The sequence below is a fragment of the Saccostrea cucullata genome, unplaced genomic scaffold, assembly GCF_032062105.1.
Source record: "Saccostrea cucullata isolate Sc308-1 unplaced genomic scaffold, CSIRO_AGI_Scuc_v1 ctg3371, whole genome shotgun sequence".
In the NCBI taxonomy this organism is placed as follows: domain Eukaryota; kingdom Metazoa; phylum Mollusca; class Bivalvia; order Ostreida; family Ostreidae; genus Saccostrea; species Saccostrea cuccullata.
The window spans coordinates 1-20,289 of NW_026938950.1; the positions used below are offsets into that span (position 1 = coordinate 1).

Genomic DNA, 20,289 nt, shown 5'->3' on the forward strand with positions numbered 1-20,289 from the left:
TAAGAATTATATAACGCGGGCCACTATTGATAATTTCGCGCCAAACTCCACGAGTGAATATTCACGCCTTTTCTTTGGACTGATCTATTAAATAGGTGTGATAGCTTCAATGAAATTAAATAAATAAAACGTTCTTATTGCCTTTATTTTATTTCGACGTTAAGAAGGTATATTTAACACATTGTACACATTACATATCGTATCTAGCCCAGTTAAACTAAAGCAGTGAAACGAAAATTAAGTTTTAAGATTGACACGTAATTTCAACGTACTACTACGTGAAAGTCCAAGTAGTTTTTAAATTCCATGTATCCTTATGTCAGAATGGTTTAATCAAACGCTCAGCTGCCTCCATCAACCCCTACTCGCGAAATGGCGGAGTTGACAGAGACAGCCGCCATCTTGGGCCCGCTTCAGATTTTCAAATATTAATATCTAGAGTTCAGATAACCCAATATTCAAACAACTTATATAGTAAACATCAATAGAAGGGTCTCTATTAACAAACTTAAAATTAATTGAAAATATTGAAAAAACAAAAAAGTTAGAAAATACACTTTTTTCAATTCGCATCTCCTAACGACAGGAAGTATTGACGACGAACGAAAGGTCGCGTCCTGGTTAGTATCTATCATGATCTATAATCCCTGAAAGTTTCAAATTGATATCTTTTACCGTTCTTGAGATTAACCGAAGACAAAATGTCATTTTAAAATCAGGAAATGTCCTCTAACTTGGCACCAGAAAGGAATTTTCAAAAAATCGCTCAGATAGATCAAGATCATTTAACAACACATCTTTTCTAAAAATTTCATGTAATTCCATCCAGTAGTCTTCGAGAAATCGCGTGCACAAAATTTGGAAAAAAAATAATAAAAAGAATAATAATAATAATAATAATAATAAGAAACAGTAGAATCACTATAAGGTCTTCCGTGAAGACGGAAGACCTTAAAAAGAAACAATACGAACACTATAAGTCTTCCGTTGTGAACGGAAGACTTAATAAAAAGAAACAATACAAACACTAATATGTTGACGGTGCGACCGTTATGGCGAGCGCAGATGTTTATTTTGTTAGAATTTAGATCGGACTCGTACGTCAAACTGCACGTGACATTTCATGCGTCTAGACTCTGACGTCACATGACGTCGAATGTAAGTTACATTTCGCCAAAGAATCCTGAAGAGTGCTGAAAATAAATGAAGAACGTTTCGTTTGCTATTTATCTTCAATATTTATCCATTAAGTCAGGACATGTTTGCTTTTAGTTGGACTTTTGCTATTCTCACGAGAACGTAGCTTTAACGTAGCTTTGAAAATTAAGTGTTGCATTATGGGTCCAATTTCGGCATCAAAAAATTTCATCGAATGAATGTGCAGATAGTCCGAATTTTCTCTTCGCACAGGCGTTGCTTTAAGAGCTCGCAGTTACGAGCGTCGCTTCGCGACGCTCGCTGCGCTCGCTATAAGTCTTCCGTTGTGAACGGAAGACTTAATAATAATAAGAAACAGAGTAAAAACAATATGTTTCCCAACTTCGTTTGGGGAACATAATAAGAATGCGAGGGATTTCGATCCCGATTTACAAAAATATCAGCACGGTAAACTTTTTCAATTAGTTCATGGGTACATTAAAACTGATTGTTTTCTGTGATATATTCATTTATATCCTGCTTGATGACAGAGGAATACTTGAAATTTAAATGTAACCCCCCACCCCCCTTTCTGAGTTTAATGACTTCATATTATTTATTATGCCTTACAAATATTATTGGGGGTTTTAATAAGACAGGTAAAATGATATTTAATAAGACTGAAAATGATTCATCAGTAAAAGTTTTGATTAAAAGTTTTGTTTGGAGGGGGATAAGGGGAGGGGGGGAGGGTTATAAATCGGACTCAGTTCTGACTGAATAATATAACAGGCATTCTTACAATTCGCTTAAAACGTTTTAAACACCTGTTCCGAAATTATTATTGTTTTAGTATTCAGAAGACTACTCTACTCTTTTCTCATGATCACTTGAAAGGCTTTCTACATTTTGATTTATAAGTCCGTGTAAATACTTACACAGGTAGTTTTATATATGTTTGCATATTCAATACATGTTGACAATAATGTCGGATAAGTATAATCGCTCGTGGATTTTTTTTTTCAGAATCCCCACCTCCTATAGCAGCCGATGACAAATATTTATCCCAAATTCCAAATATGTGTCTTTATTTCGTTTTCGCCTATTCTTATTAGGATCAAAATATTTAAGTTGGTAGTAACACTTTCTGTTTTTTTTTATTTCTCGCAAAATTTCTTTGCTTGGTAGAGAATGTAGCTATTTAAAAATAAAAAATCTTCCTTGTGTCTTTACTTTTCTGACAATTGAATGTGATATACCTATGATTCTCGCAATAAACAAAAAGAATCTAATGGGTTAATTTACAATACAATACAGACAGGTATTTCCTATGAGTAAAGGATATACTAAACGTGTTAAATGTATTGGTTCATGAAAAGTAATTTTAGTCATTTTCCACAGGAATGAATTTTAATACATCAAAATGAGCAAAAACAAAAAACAAAACAAAAATAAAACAAAGAACACGAACTACCTGCAAGCCCCTACCCGGGAAACACTGGTCTTTCATAAGTTGGCCCATGACACCACCCTCCCCCATAAATAGGTATTTCCTTTTCTGAAAATGTTGCAGTGACGTAGCATCGTTTTTGAAAGTGAGGGGGGGGGGGGGGGCAAAGATGAAAAAAAATAACTTACCTGAAAAAAGTTGACAAGCAAAAAACAAAATATTAATGAAATTAAACAACATAAAGGGGGGGGATTGCCCAAACTCGAAAGTCATGTTTCAGGGGTGAAGGGTGGTGTAGAGGCCAACTTCTTTAGTATCATTTTTTAAATACTAGTATATATATACTACATGTAATTTACCTTTAATTTACTGTAACCAAAAGTGAAGGGGGAGAGAGGCAACCGGCCTATCAAAGAACATTTCCAATAGTAAAATTTACTTTTGGAAAAAATCCCCCCTCCCCTGTTGCTACGTGCCTAATTCTACATGTAATTCCTTGTATGTCCCAATATACGCCATACCGTTTCTATAGTACAAAATGAATATATATTTAATGATATGAAGTGGTGGGATTTTATCATACATAAACGTGTATTAATATGTGGTAACTAAAGATGGTGCAAATATCAAAAATAGATGCTAGTTTTTCTACATGAAGTTCATGATCACAAATTAAGAAATTCAATTGTGATTGTCTATGCAATCGGAAATTACGGACTTACCTGGATTTAGGTGTGAAATACATTTACATGTATCTGTGTATATAAAAGACGTACTGTTTACGGATATCACTAATTTTATAGCTTAATTGCAGCACACTCAGATTTTTTTCACAGGGAAAAACAAAACAGCAAATGTGTCCAAACACTTATTTCATTGCTGACAACTTTCGAAGACATAAACTTTGAGAATTCTCAAAAAAATTCTCAACTCAAGTCTTGAGAATTACTCAGCTAAGAATTTTCTTAAATCGGCCGTCATAAAACGATTTGAGACTATTCTCAGCTGAGTAATTCTCAAGAATTGAGTTGAGAATTTTCTCAAGATTTTTTTCTCGCGAGACTGTTTTCGCGGATTTTTTTCGCTGATTGAAGCGGCCCAGAGGAGCTCTTTTTTGTCAAAAGGTAAGAAACAACTTTGGTTACATGTAAATAAATAAATAAATTACGTATATGTAAATAATATGTTTTACGGTGTGACCGTTGGGGCGAGCGCAGTTGAACCATCTAAAACACTTGAGATCGTCAAGCCGCACGAGATATCTCGACTAGTTGTGACGTCATACGACGTCACAAAGCTCGTCGGAGCTTACGGAGACAGCCGAGCGTCTGTTTGAAACTATAGAACTAGTGCAATTTTTGTCGAAAAACATTGCAGAGTTATTTCTTGTTTCTTTGAAAGATTTCTACAAGCTGAAAGTCTGATATATGCTTTACGTTATTATTTATTTATTTATTCGGAAATATTCGCGCAAAGGACATTGGGTAGTGCAGGAATTCTGGGAATGTTGCCCAGAGAAATTTGGCTGACGTATGTACAGATTTCAATCCGAATTTCCTCTGTTCTTACACGTTAGTCTATTGAGCTCGCTTCGCGAGCGTCGCTTCGCGACGCTCGCTGCGCTCGCTTTTAATTGTCGTCTGCTCTATTATATTGATATCAATGGAAGAAAGAAAAGGGAAACGATCACAAAACTGGAGTAGTGGGGAAGAGGTGGCCCTAATAGAGGGCGTCAAACAACGTGCGGACACGTTGTTTGGGCCTTTTAAAGGAAGTGGGGCGAGGGGGAAACAGAAGGAATTACGGGAGAGGGAGTGGCAATGCATTGCCGACGCTCTGAACTCGTAAGAATGATTATAAGCTGTCGCAAATTTCTATCAAGCATTAATGCTGTATTGCATATGTATTTTTATACCTGTAGTGAAATTGTGTATGTAAATGTATTCCCTGTGACCTTTCACCCTGACCTCATAGCCATCCACCCGTGCTGGCCAGCATGCTTCCCTTCGTCAGTCCGGTCCAGTCCTCAAACCAGTCACCACGTGTGTGTGTTACCTGTTCTTTGACTTGTTTGTTGTACTTGTACCGTATTCACCATGTAGAATTTGTTCATTGGTCGTCACCTTAGTTGTATACTTACTTTAAGGTAGGCGACATTCTTACATAGTAAAATATGTTTATATTTTACTACATTGGCGTCGCCGGTAATTCGGTGCGGGGTGTATTGAATTTATGAATTACATGTTTTTATTTACAAAATTCACGTGTGAATTGTCTTTCACTCGTGAGTAAAAACACTCACGTGGAATGTTTTGCATTAAGTCAATGACATTTTAGGAAACTGTTGCTTACAGGCGTTATAATTAACGTTATTTACAAAGTTCCAAAAATTTGACTAATTTGGCATTTTTTCACCCGTGAGTAGCATTTGAACACGTGGTGATATCACGGTCCAATTATTTTGATAGTTTTGTTTTCATTAGTATTTAGTATAATATTTATCGTACAGCGTTTTTTTGTAAACGTTAGTGCGAAAATTTGAATATTTTCATTACTATTTAGCTTACAATATCGTATAGGCGTTTTTCGTAAACGTCAGTACGAAAATTTTTGATATTTTCTTTGTCTTGTGCAAATTGCATTATTTTTCTTCTTAGTTCATTCAATTTCGGCCACTTGTGCCACAACGATTGATTTTCATTCTGAAATTGTTTGTATAATTTACCCTTTTGCACGAGACAAATAGTTTTTTTTTTCTATTGAAAAGTTATTGTCACTCGTGTTGACAATTTTCGAGGAGTGCCGTTTTCTTCTCGACTCGTAATTTAATTTGGATATAGAATATTTATATATTGTTGCTTTTTCTCTCTAAGTTCCTTAAAAAATATTTTGAGGGAAAGTAGAGAGATATAGTGTTTTTGTTAGTTTTATGTATATGTAGTTTCACAGAGCTAGTTCACTCAAACCGGTTTACCTGTTTTAGCTATATATAGATCAAGGCGCACGTGCTCGCTTTGAACAACAGTGAACTGATTTTGTCGAGTTACGTTTTTGCATATTAGCTCTGTGCAACAATAGTGAATATCTTTGCAAAAATATAATCAATTCATATAACGTCATTAAATGATTATATTCTTTGATTAATTATTTTATCAGGTATTTATTTTATTAACATCAGTGCTTACTGCTACCGCCGTCTGCCATCGAGCGTTTACATTAACGTTGTAAGAGTCAGTGCGTTAATTTATTAAGCAAGTTAATTTACAGATTAAGTAATTAATTAAGAGATAGACAACGGGATTAATATTTTGGACCAATACAGAATTATCAAATAAAAACAAAGATAAAGGAAACACTATTTTACTGCCGATATACAGATAGAAAGAAAAGGATAGACAGAAAAGAGAAACGTCTAACTAAATCACCAGAAACTTTAGTGTTGAATTAAATTGGCTTAAATACAATTATTTATTGTGTCAAAGTAACGTTTAATTCAACAATAAGCTACCATAAAGATAGAAAACAACATCTTATCAAGATAGACAGAAGAAGATAGAGAGAAAAGATAGAGACAGTAAAGTAAAATTATCTGGACTATATCGATGAATTAAACCGGCATTATAAGTTACGTTTAATTCAGATCACGGCGATTACACGGATCTTGTTGCGAATTGGTAACATTAGTGTGTAACATTTTCACCGGCGGTTTCGTTTACCGTGAGATGGAAATAGCGTATAACGTACAGTAATAAATATACACACATTCTCCGACTGTTTCAGTAGTATCAAATGGCGTGATTATTTCCGTAACTTTGAACTACTGAAAGTAACAAGATGAATCCAGCTATGACACCTTGTACAGCACCTCCTGGATACTATGGTGGACCATACCTGCCATCTTTCAATTCATACGGGTATCCAACTCCTTGTGTACCAGTCCCTGGGAGCTATCCAGTACCATTTCCTGGATACGGTGGACCATTACCACAACCATTCTTTGGACCACCACAGCCGTATCTCAGCATACCATATGCTTATGGCCCATATCCTGTAATGTTTCCACCTGGATACATGGTACCTCAACAGCAATGCATGTATGGAGGACCACCAATGCCACCACCGTTGGCACACTCACAGGATGGGGTAGCTGTACAATGCCCTGCTATGTCAATGTCAACCAATGAAATTCCCAACACCCAGGACCAGGAACTATCAAATGATCCTTCACCATTGAAACCTACAGATGCCAGCAACTTTGAATCTGTCCTACCTGCAGCAGTATATCATCATCATCAGCCAACAATTTCTGCAGCAATACACCAGCAGCAGCAGCAGCAGCAGATACCCACAGTTACCTGCAAAAGTCCACCGGGTTTTCCACAAATACGGAGTGGTGATGTATCACCTGCTAGTATTCAGTGGAATACCATGGTGTCAAATGGTGATCTCCAAGTTCCTGGAATTCCAAACACAGACATACAGGACAAAGATGATTCTGAGACAGATGGCAGTGAGTCTGAGTTATGGCTACAGAGTAGTGAGTATTCAACTGCTAGTTGCCAAACAACTCCAGACACTAATAATACATCTGATTGCCAACAGCAAACCCTGGACTTGACTGCAGATACACAGCCTCATAGGAGTGATGCTTTGCCTGAGCATAGCAATGGCAAAGTTGTGAATGCTCAGACAATCGACAATTTACAGGAGTCCTCCTACCAAGAGCTGGTTACAGAACATGAGGAAACAGCAACCTCTTCACTACTGGATCCACAACAGAAGAAAATTAGTGAAGCGCTGAATGCTGATTCCACACTGTCTGTAACAGCATCAGCTGTGTATGTTACAACAACCACAACTGAAAGTGACAGTACAGGTGGCCCAACCAGGTTTACTTGGAGTGCTGCCGACAAGGACCCTAATCCCACATACAGAGAGTACCGGTACCTTGTTTGTGTACTCCACTTTGTAGACCATGGGCTGGGCATTCCATCTGGGCTGCCACTAGAGAACAAGTGCTGGGTTGTGCCATGGCCCATCACATTGACTTAGATCATTTGCTTAAATAAACCTGAAATGCTTATACCCAGTGTTTATCGAGTTATATACCATAATTCTACTATACTTAGTGTGTTGGTTTTGATATAAGTAAATTAGAAATATTGAGTGTTAGTTAAGATTTATATCAAATAAGTGTAGTAATCTAATCATTTAGTACATGTACTCTAGTGCTTAGTATTAAATCAGTAGACTGTATTGTTAATAACATTAGTTTTATTGCAGTCTAACCTTATTCAACTCTAATATATTCAAGCTATTAACATTTAAACAAGAACTGGTAGTTAACTCTCAACTGGAAGTAGTTGGTAGTTGACTAACTTACTTATAGTATTTTAGTTCTTATATTTTGATATTTATTATCAGTTTAGATTTCTATAAGTGAATCATTATACTTAGCTTACTAATATTACCAACATAAGTGATTAATATTATAACTATAACTTGCAGCACTGTTTAGTTATTATTTAGCGGAATTACTTATAGACTTGCCTACACAATTATAGTACATGTACTTTAGTAATTTGTGTACAATAGTCAATACACCAGTATAGCTAATTATATATGCACAAACTACATTAGATAAGTTCTAGTATTCCTACATTAATAATAAGAACAGTTAGACCTATATTACTACTTCTCTTATTTTAAAATAAAAGGGAGGGGAAATAGTGTAAGTGTAGTTTGTAGATGTAAAAATAGTGTAGAATTTAGAGTATTGATCTCCATAAGTTACATTTATTTATCAATCTTAAGTCCAAGATGGTGAAGAGAGAACTATCGCTTATGCTAATTTAACCCTGTCATCTAAACAACGATGCTACTGCATAATTATAGTAAGGAACTTCTTGGCAGTAATAGTCTTTTTCGTAACTTCTTTCGATGCTGGGAAGATGCTTTGCCATATGTACGCCAGCTAGCTCGTTGGACAGAAATATAACATGACTGTACACAGGGATGGCATACCAATACAGACGCATCATCTAGGATAGACGTAGCTTGTCCCTTTTACAGGTCAAACTTCAACATTGAAGATTTGACTTGTGGTGGAATACACTACTGGTGCTGTGTCCTAGATGATGTAGTTCCTCTCACTGTTCCATGGAGATCTGATCTGGGTGAAGCATATTCAGGCAATATATAAGTCGTAATTATGCAATGATCTACTCTGTTGCATGTCCTTCATCCAGTTCCTAAGAATTTCCAAGAATAACCAAACAAGGACTGGTGTAATCGTGCAACATATATATGCTTTCCGTCAGATACCCGGCTGACCATTCTCAGTGACGGTATTGGGCAGGATTGCTTTATGTAAATAACCTTATGCTTTCCGAATATATACTTGGCTGACCTTTCTCAGTGACGGTATTGGGCGGATTGCGTTACATAGTTGGTATATAGTTATTTGTTGTACATTTTCCGTATCATACCCGGCTAACTAATTTTGGAAAGTGACGGTACTGATGCGGAATATGTTTTGTAAATACGTTTAATAATAATATTTCATAGCTTATCCTATCTTTAGTCGACAATTAAGGATACATACCTTCTTCAGTTAATTTAGTTATCAGGATAGTTAGTAAGAAAATATACAGTTTACTTAGTTTAGGTTAGGCTTAAGTTAGTTACTTAGTATAAGTTTTAAAGTACAGTATTAGGCATTGACATATTTAAGGTGACGGACATACATAAAAATATAATCATATTAAGTTAATTAGCAGTAATATACATTGCAGCAGTTTAGTTAATTATCTGATTGTTGTAAAGTTCTAACATATATTACTGCACTCTTGCACAATTTAATTAGGTAAATCAGTTGTATACACGGTTAAGTTATATGCTGGTACAACTGATCCCACTAGACTAAAACCATATGTCATAAAACCATTCAGTTACAGGACTCTCATGGAAGTAGGTCAGTGTTAGGTCATAGGTAAGTTATATTCCTTTTGGCTATATTGAGTGTTAAAACATAGGAAATGTATATAAACGTACAACATGGAATGCGTATGGCTAAACATGATCATTTGATCCAATGTGGAAGTTATATGCGGATTATCATAATTCGTATATCAACATACTACATATATTCAATCTTGCCACATAAAAACATGTTTATCCTGCAGAACTAAGGTGCTGGATGTAATTCCGTCCAAGTTCATGTGGATACATGAATTAGTTAATACGTTTTCCATGCCATATAAGAAAATACTTATATATTTCTGGTTTACATTCCTCTGATTTAATTACAGTAATTGTCCCTAGCTTTATTAAATAAAACGGGGAGGAATGTAGTGAAATTGTGTATGTAAATGTATTCCCTGTGACCTTTCACCCTGACCTCATAGCCATCCACCCGTGCTGGCCAGCATGCTTCCCTTCGTCAGTCCGGTCCAGTCCTCAAACCAGTCACCACGTGTGTGTGTTACCTGTTCTTTGACTTGTTTGTTGTACTTGTACCGTATTCACCATGTAGAATTTGTTCATTGGTCGTCACCTTAGTTGTATACTTACTTTAAGGTAGGCGACATTCTTACATAGTAAAATATGTTTATATTTTACTACATACCTTGGGTTTTTTAAAATCTATTTTTGGAACAATATTAAACAAAAACACGTTCAGATTCTGTCTGAATTCACAGTTGATAAAAAAAATCCATGTAGGCCTAGTTCTGGAAAAAATATTTAATTTTACGAATCAATGGTGAGAACTCATTACATTGGAAGCTTTTTCTCCTTAATTGTGTCTTTTTTCAAAATGTACAGATGTGTGTGACAGATTGAAGTATAACGTTAGGCCTATATAAATGTGAGGGAGAAAACAACATTGGAACCATTAATTGGTGATTTTTACCAAAAATTAAGTATTCATGAAAAAACTTTGAAGTACTACTAATTGGCAAAATGATATATGCTCAGAAAAGAAAGCCTCCCATACGGAAAAAAAGGGCAAACAAACTACTATAACAAACTACTAACAAACCACTATGGTTTGAAAGTAGTTAAATAGTATAGCAAATCACATGCAAATGAGCTAACAAACTATACTCTAACAAACTACTATCAAACCACACTTAACAAACTACTATCAAACCACTCTAACAAACTACTATCAAACCACTCTAACAAACTACTATCAAACCACTCTTAACAAACTACTATCAAACCACTCTAACAAACTACTATCAAACCACTCTAACAAACTACTAACAAATCACTGGGAACAAATCCATCACCAAAACACTGTAGATTTGAATTTTCCTTTACAAATCCACAAGTCTTAATTGAAAACACCTAAAACAATCACATTTTGAAATATTCAACAAGTCTTGTTTCAGGGTATTTAAATTCCAGGTTTCACAAGTTTAGCCAATGCAAGTGCAACATCCAACATGTTTCCTTTTGTTTAGGAGATGCAATTCCAAGTCAATGTCCATGTACTTATCACATATTCTCTTTCATGCTGTGTACATCTTCATAGTATTTTTCACCAAAAAATGTTCTTCAAGCTGATGATCGCCATTTAAATATTTCCCTGCTTCCTCCAGCATGGAAAAAGCTGCAATTTTTCCTTGTTTCTAACCTCATCGCAACTTTGAAAGACATCTTTATTGTCTTATTTTCAAGTATACTTCCCATAACCCAATGCATAACTGATCTAAACTAGGATAGAAATTATAGGTCAATCTGAAAATGAATAAAAACCCAAAGCTAGTAAAAAGCATATGCATCCACATTCACAGAAGGTTGATTACTTCATGACATGCATTAAATACCTCTTCTGTATCCAGATCCATCTTTAAATAATGTTAATTGCTGCTTTTTCCAGTCAGGGATCATATAGAATGATACTATAACAATTTGAATGTCCCTTCACCAGTTCCTTTGTTTCTGACCTGCTTGGTGGTTTGAAAATTGGCGCAAATAGCTATAACACCGGATGTAAAGAGATAAGCTGTTCTTGGAAACTTCAACAATTCTAGATAATTCAACCCTAAAGACATCTGTAAAGTAATTTCCCATGTGGTTAGATGCAAATGCTTTACTAATAAAACACTGTTGCAAGATACCAAGTCTAACAAACTATAAAGAAATCACAATCACCAGAAATGAAAGACTAACAAACCACTGCAGCTATTTTTAGAAAAAGTGGTTTGTTAGTGGTTCATTAAATGCTATACTATCAATCTACTTTAACAAACCACAAAAGTATAGTTTGTTGGTAGTTTGTTGATGGTTTGATAGTAGTTTGTTAAAAATCTTTTCCGTTTGGGAGCTGCCCCCTTGTCTTACACTACATATATATGTTAGACTTAATTAATTGCCACTGTTCAGTTTTTTTTCATCACCCTTTATTTTAAATATATATATAAATACATTTTTCACCACATGCAGCATTAATCAGAAATTTTAAATGAAAATAATTTAAACATATGGAAGTAAACCATAATAGCTTGCATTCATTTTACTTAATTTTTCATTATTATGTTCCCCAAACGGAGTTTGGGAACATATTGTTTTTACTCGGTTTCTTATTAAGGTCTTCCGTTTCCAACGGAAGACCTTTCTGTTATTCTTAGGTTTCTTTTCCACAGTTTTTTTCTTTTTTTTCTTACCGATTTTGTGCACGCGAGTTCTCGGAAACGGCTCGCTCGATTTTCATGAAACTTTCAGGGCTGATGGAACATTTGAAAATCTAGAAATAATTTTTTTTGTTTTGATGACGTCACTTCCGGTTCCGAGATTTTTGCATTTTAGTGAATTTTAGAGGGTTAGTTTGTTCGCGGGTTTTCTCAAAAACGGCTTAAGATAGAAACTTGAGATTTTCAGTGATAATAGAGCAATAAATGTAGTTGTGCGGAACGTATTTCATATTCACTGAAATTGATGTGTACGGAAGCTTGTTATGGCCAAAAAATAGTCCTATCGCGAATTTCAAAAATTTTGACACCTTTTCAACGATAACGTTTTACCTAGAAATATTTTGTTAAAACATGTAGAACAAAAGAAGTGTAGAATTTAAAGATCTTTCAAATGATATCTCAAAAAAGGGCTGGCCCCTAAATTTAAGGGCCTGGAAGGGCCAAAAGCTTTCCCTTCATATCTCAAAAAGTAATGAGAATTTGTAATACGTCAAAGAAGCAAAGTTGTTCAAAATTTCAAGCTTAATCTACTGAAGTCGTCAAAATACGTCCAATGTCGTCACTTCCGGCCAAACCGGAAGTAGTCGAAAAACACGTATTTTTGACGTTCTTGACAAGTTTTTGGGTAAATTATGACTCTGGGATCTTAAAAATTAATTTTCCGTCCGTCGTCGTTACTTCGGTCAAACCGGAAGTAGTAAAAATAACTTATTTTTGCATTAATTAACTTAGCTTTAGAGGATTCAAAGCATTTTTGGGTGTTAATTCTCATTTTTGTTAAAAATGAAAGCTACTTCCGGTAAAACAGGACGGAAGACCTACTCGTTGCTTTGCAACGAGCTTTGCTCTAGTTATTATTATTATTATTCTTTTTTTTCTTCTTTGTTCTCCGGTACTTTTTTGTCCGCGAGTGTTCTCAGAAACTGTTCACCCAACTAAGTTAAAACCTTTTTAGGGTTAATAGGTGTGTAGTGTAGGTGTGCGGAACGAAGGTCATTTTGCGCGCATTCGCATGCACGTGCGTGCGCGTGAAGTGAGTGAATTGACTGATATACTTAATATGGCCATAACATTTACATTTTTTGATGAAATGCTTTGAAACTCAATATATAAGGATATATTAATAGTGTTAATAATATGACACTGTCAAATAAGCACGAACTCACGCGCATGCACGTGCGCCTTGCTCTGATTGCCTGAAACAAAAATCTCAATTTCTCTTTTGTTTTTAGACGAAATGCTTTGAAATTTTAAACGTTGTCATGAATTAAGACATCCTACGATATAGTAAGGAAAAAATTATATGAAATCACGCGCATGCAGGTGCGCTGCAATCTGATTGGCTGAAACTTTAAATGGCTATATCTCCTTTGTTTTTTGACGAAATGCTTTGGAATTTAAAACATAGTCTTGCATTTGGATATCCTGCAATATGATATACAAAAAATTTCAACAAATCACGTGCATGCACGTGTGCTGCAACCCGATTGGCTGAAACTTTAAATGGCTATATCTCGTTTGTTTTTTGACGAAATGCTTTGAAATTTAAAAAATATTCATGCATTGGGATATCCTACAATATGATTTAGAAAAAAATCATGAAATCACGTGCATGCACGTGTGCTGCAATCTGATTGGCCGAAACTTGAAATGGCTATAATTCCCTTGGTTTTCAACCAAACAGGATGGGATTTAGAATATAGATAGATATAAGGGCCTCCTACAAGAAGGTATGGTCATCATGCACGTGCACGCACGTGCGTGCATTTGGAACGAGTGAAATTAAAAATACACTTGAATGAGTGATTTTAAATACTTTTGGACTAAATGGTTTAATATATAGTATATTTAAATATATAGAAAATTGTAGACAAGGTGATATGATCATTGCGCACGTGCATTCACATGCGCACGCCTGCAATGTTCAAATTTGAATATAATTGGAATCCCTCTGGGAAAACGTTTTTAAAGGCAAAAATGCACAGATGTTCTCTAAATGGAATATGGCACCAAAAGGGAGTTGGGGAGCGTTTGGGGAACATCTGTAACGGTTCCCGTTACAATTAGCACTAGTTTTATATGTTTTCATTTACATGCACTTTTTGTGCTTTAACTTGATAGCCTGGAGTGGATGAATGTCTAGTTCATAGGAAGTTAATTATTAAAAATATAAAAATACTGCATACCACTGCATACATGTAAATTATTAAAAAAAGCTAGTTCATAGGAAGTTAATTATTAAAAATATAAAAATACTGCATACCACTGCATACATGTAGTTCTTCTTCTTTTTTTTCATAGGAAGTTAATTATTTAAAAAAGCTAGTTCATAGGAAGTTAATTATTAAATATATAAAAATACTGCATACCACTGCATACATGTAGTTCTTCTTCTTTTTTTTAGACAATTTGATAGCAAGAGAAGGGATACACAAGGGGTGAAGAAGTATTACAACATCAAATCAAGAAGTAAGAATTTCATAATAAATACATATATAGTGACTTTTAATTCTGTGTATTGACACTGGTAAATATATTTAAATGTTTTGAATTCTGAAAATTATTCAGAGAAATATTTTTGTTTACATTTTTTAAAAAATTTATTTTGTTAATTTTCTATGATTCAGTTTTATCGGGTAAACTTGATGAAAATTAGTACAATACTGGAGTAAGGTTTCAATAATGAAAAAAAAAGAATGTGAAAGATAAGTTAGTCTACAGTGAGTTTTATGCACAATGATTTCTTAGGAAAGAAAATATGACTAAGTTAAGTTTCATGCCTGCCAGAGCCTCGTATTCACAGATACTGGCCTATATCTACAATGAAAACCAACAAACATACAGATGTTGTTTTTTTTATTAAACAGGCAAAGAGAAATTAGATGGAATGAAGAGACCCAAAACTGGTGGAGGTCCACCACCCCCACCATTTACTCCTGGAGAGGAGACATTTCTTCAGCTCTCTATTGGTGAACCACATTTGGAAGGCCTGGAGGGAGGGATAGACACAGATGGTAAGAAAAAAAAATTAGCATTGAATCATTATTTTTGCAAGATATATTAAATTACTATAGTCTCATAACTACAACGATGTGTGTGCAAACAAATTGAAGAACACACATTAGCTTTTACTTTGACCCATTTCACACACAGGGAAACCTAAAAAACAAATTCATTTATTATTGAATGTATAGTATTATAAGTACTACAGTGGAGTCTCATTTATCCAGATGCTTTGGTTCCTAGTCCATTTGTCTGGATATGTGAAGCATCCGGATTCCTGAATCACCAGGTAAACAGGACAAAATAACATTTAAAAATTCTGTCCTGATGAAAATTGTCTGGATACTGAAGCATCCGGATATATGGTGTTCGGATATCTGAAGGTCAACTGTATATTCAACTGTTTACTTTAATTGCCAAAGCTTTAGCTTTGGACACTCATTATAAGGATTGATGCCCTATAAGATTTTTAATTTGTTTGTTTCTTCAATTATGGCAAGTTTTTTTTTTTTAATCAGGAATTTTGTTTTCCAGCTCCAACAACCAGTTCCATCACAGTCCAACTCCCTGAAAATCCCAATAAGGAAAATGTGGAAAGAAATGCACAAGGTATTGATTTGTCCTTAATAACGCAAATTATAATACATGTATATGGAGTGTAAAATTAGGACAAAAAAATTATTTTACTAGACAATGCAAAATGATGTTGATTATTTGTTCAGTGTCTGTTTATTTTTGAAATTCCTCATTATTAATGAAAAGAAAAAAAATTGATTAACAAAATCCTCGTATAAAGTTCAAGATAAATTAAAAATTCTAAAAATAAAAGAACTTTTGAGACACATTTGATGAATAATTTGCAGATTTAGATTCTTTGTTTAACACCCAAACAAGGCAAGAAGCTGGCACATCATCTGTTAGCCACAATAGAAAAGAAAAGAAAGGTTTGTTTGCAAAATGTAGCCCTTCTCTCTCTCTCTTTTACAGTTTAATCCTGATCTTAACAAGACTGTAAACATGAGTACCGGTAGACAATACATACTATTTAATGAATATCAGACTTCTGGTTTTCACATATCAAGCTTAAGGCATTTCCACCATCACAATTTTAATGGTTAAAAGTAAGAAAAATGGGTTTATTTCCCAACAATATAGTTTAATTAACAAATAATAGCAAAAGAAATCATAGGTTGCCATATTTTTTAAAGATAGAAACCCAAAACAAATAGAAGTAGATTTCAGTATAAAAAAATCGAGCCAGACATCTTACATTTTAATTACTTTATAAATAATTTTGAATTGTGAATGTAAGGAAACTATTTTACATTAGAAGTACAATAAAGTAGTTACTGAAGAGAAAGATAGATGAAAGGAGTTATTGCCCTTTAAATTTTTTTTAAATATTGAAAAATTGATTGAATAAAAAACATGTATTCATTTTTTTTAACCGAACAATAATTTTCATTATACATCTATTGAAAACTATTCTCCTAAAAAAAAAAGATGTTTTTTTTCTACTGGGCATGATTTGAAATAATAACATTTTTAGCTAAACCTCTGACATCACACAAGGATGTAAATACATTAAATTGTGCAAATTCAAGTTAGCTTAGATCTTAATTTAACAAGGCCAAACAATGTGAATTATGTGAGTATTGTGGCTCATAGGGCTATTATATCCTAAAAACCTTTGAAAACATGTTGTATAATTCATTCATGAAAAATTAAGTTAATAAAATTAAATACATGAACGTTTCCTCTGACTTGGCTTTATTGTTTACTTCTCTGGATAATCTCGATTAAACTAGGGACATTTATTAATCTAAAGTTTGCATTATTATTTCTTTCAAAAAAATCCCTGTGTAATCGCTGCCCTCTTCAACACTCCATCATTGCGGACTTGTCCTGGTTCCATGATATGCTGCTGGATGCAGGCGGCAACATTAATGTTTGTCAAATTCTGCTGCACACAAATGTCCCCCCTGTCAATTCCCAGATTATGCAATATCACACAAGCTGTAATGAACTGTACTGCTTGGTCTGGGGATACCCTGAACCCGGTTTGGAGAGCTTGGAATCGCCTCTTCATGATGCCAAAGGTTTGCTCTATCAAGACACGGGTCTGACATAGGCTGGCATTATACCTCTCCTCAGATCGTGTCGCTGGTGCTAAGTAGGGCGTCATCAGATATCTTGTGAGGGGGTATCCAGAATCGCCGAGCAGAATCCCATCATGTAACCCTGAAAAGAGTATTAAAAGAGGCTATATAAATGCATGCTTAAGTCAAGCTAGAACATATGATTAATGGCTTTAATGCAATCCAGGAGAAGGATACATATATATACATATATGGAGAACATTCTACATTTACATTATATAATTTTAATAATTAGTACCATTTTCAAACTGTTGACAAAGATGCGAGTTTCTCCAAATTCTGGAATCATGACATGATCCAGGCCACCGGGCACAAAGTCAGGTCACCTTGAAAGTGGGATCACATACCATCTGAAAAAATAAATATGTTTATTATTAAAAAATATTATATTTTAATAATTATTTATAATTTTCATTTATCAGAGTTATATAACTATTAAGTATGGTCAAACCAACTTTTGTAACGTAAAAAATAATACATGTTTTGATAACAATAATATATATAATAATAATATATTTACTTAAAAAAAATCAGTATTAACAGACTATATGATATTTTTTTTAAATAATTTAATTTATTTACCTGAACATTGAGGCTATGGAATCCCTTCCTGTTTACATAGTCAGGTTCATTTACTGATGGGGCTTGAATTCTTATCTGGGTCCCGTCAATGCAGCCCACAACTTTGGGAAAACCTGTCCATGAAATATAAGACTTAGTATAATTGACTTTTAAAAAAGATATATAATTATATGGGGGCATTGAAAGAATGAAGGTAATATGCTTCACTTGTATGACTATAATACTGGGGGGAAAACCCAAAACATGTGTACTTTTTAACAACAGGCCGGGCACCTTAAATTCATTTAAAACTCTATAGGTATTCTAAAAATATTTATTTAAATTTTTTTTTCTTTTTTTTTTTTCTTGAATTATTTTCTGGCAAACAAAATTCAACAGTCATTTAAGTTTCTTTTTAAAAACACAGTAGTAATAAAAACATGAAGAGGATAAAATGCTGGAAATATGAAAAAAGTATTTTATATTATAAATAAATAAATAAATAAACAGTATATACACTGTTATCCTTCTTAAATGTGTTTCATGAGTTTTATGTTGTTTTTTTTTTTTTTTGTTTTGTTTTTTTTTTTTTGCACTAAGTATTGTCAATATACTATAGCTAATATTTCAAAACATTTTTATTGACAATATAACAAACAGAACAACTTTGCTTTGAAACTTTATGTTGGAACTTGGATCCACCACCTATTTACCCAATTGCACTAAATACAGTTGTGGCCCTTAGCGGAATTCTTCATAACTTCCGTACATGTCGGTGGGACTAAAGCATGCAGTTTGTTGCAAGGGATTTTTCATGAATTTACACAAATGTAAGATTTCTTTCCAGTGCATTTATTGAAATGATTGTTTGTTTTGAACAATCTTTCAGTCATGTTTATGTGGAGTATTTAAAAACTTGCACATATCTCGCTAAAAATATGCACTGACTATTTTGTTTACAAATGATTATAGGGCTTACCAGCAACTCTTCTGAAGCCTTCCTTGACTTTGGTAGCGAGTTCACCTGAAGGGAATTTAATCAGATTCATGAAAACTGTGATGATGGCCCTCGCTACTGCTTTCACAACCCTCCCAGTCGTGCATTCCGATACGTCCAGACTGTCCCCAATAAGTCTTAAGTGGGCTCCTGTGGCAACAAAACGTAGGAATAGCAGCACCTGGATCAACGGAGGAATAGGACGGTTCCTGGCAGTGTCTTTTTGAAGGTGATCATGGACGCCATTCACAATAAACAGGATGCTGGCTGGGGAAAAACGATATCTCTGGAAAATCTCTCCTTCCTCCAAAGACTCTAAGGGGTTACTGAGATCCCGAAATACCCTTGGGTGCCTCAAAACAGCTCGATTCAGCCTCCTACGACGTCGACGGAAGATAATGGCAGCCATTTTCAATGCTTGAGAATGGACTTAAGTTTGCTTTGTAGTAAACTCAAATATTTGAGAATAAAATAGATTTTGAGAATTTTTATTTTACTCAACTTTTTTATGACGGCCGTTGAGTCTGAGAATTTAGGATTTGAGAAAATTCTCAGACTTGAGAACATTCTCAGACTTAAGTATGGTTTATGACGGCGGACCCTGCTTTCCTTCGTGACAAAGAATCACGTGGGTTCTGTCTCATCCGTTTGACTCTCTACTGTTACATGTAATCTCTAAAAAATCCCAGGATGAAGGGTAGGGGAGTCAGCTTGATCACAAATCAGAAGCTGCTGAGTGTCGATGATCAATGTCAGATAAATTTCAAAATTCCCTATCATGCGCATCATTGCAAGTCTTTTTTTTTTTTTACCAAATAACCACTGGCTTCTAAATATATATTTCTGTAAACATGTAATTTATGACATCGGCGTCCGAAGCAAATTAAAAGGGGGAGGGTAGGGGTTGCTAAGTGTAAGAAGAAAAATTTAGGTCCCCCCCCCCCCCCCCCCCCCCCCCCCCCCCCCCCAAAAAAAAACTGACAAGCAAGATTGATGATTGATTGTATACTGTTTAACGTCCCTCTCCAGAATATTTCACTGATATGGAGACTTCACCATTGCCGGTGAAGGGCTGCAAATTTAGGCCTATGCTCGGCACTTACGGCCTTTGAGCAGGGAGGGATCTTTATCGTGCCACACCTGTTTATTGTAAAAAGTCGGAATTACCTGTACATTTCACTAGAAAAAAATGTATAATAGCTTTTAAATGAAAATGGTAAATGTTTATTATGATTTTCAGTCGGATTGTGTAATATTATATTATTTTAAAAGTAGTTCCCC

General features: G+C 34.6%; 1 protein-coding gene, 1 long non-coding RNA gene and 1 pseudogene across 2 annotated transcripts; 2 read left to right on the plus strand and 1 right to left on the minus strand.

Annotated features, from left to right (window-relative positions):
* Nucleotides 1–4,244: 4,244 nt before the first annotated feature.
* Nucleotides 4,245–16,403, plus strand: LOC134251933 (uncharacterized). Its single transcript, XM_062734352.1, has 6 exons — nt 4,245–4,431; nt 14,693–14,757; nt 15,156–15,302; nt 15,826–15,900; nt 16,155–16,235; nt 16,351–16,403. Exons 1-6 carry the CDS (start codon nt 4,250–4,252, stop codon nt 16,401–16,403), a joined length of 603 nt encoding a protein of 200 aa, XP_062590336.1. The 5' UTR covers nt 4,245–4,249.
* A 519-nt stretch (nt 16,404–16,922) lies between these two features.
* Nucleotides 16,923–19,118, minus strand: LOC134251935 (putative nuclease HARBI1; annotated as a pseudogene).
* Nucleotides 18,365–19,499, plus strand: LOC134251936 (uncharacterized). The gene is made up of 2 exons (XR_009988851.1): nt 18,365–18,841; nt 18,984–19,499. It is a non-coding gene; the product is annotated as an uncharacterized LOC134251936 (long non-coding RNA).
* Nucleotides 19,500–20,289: the final 790 nt, after the last annotated feature.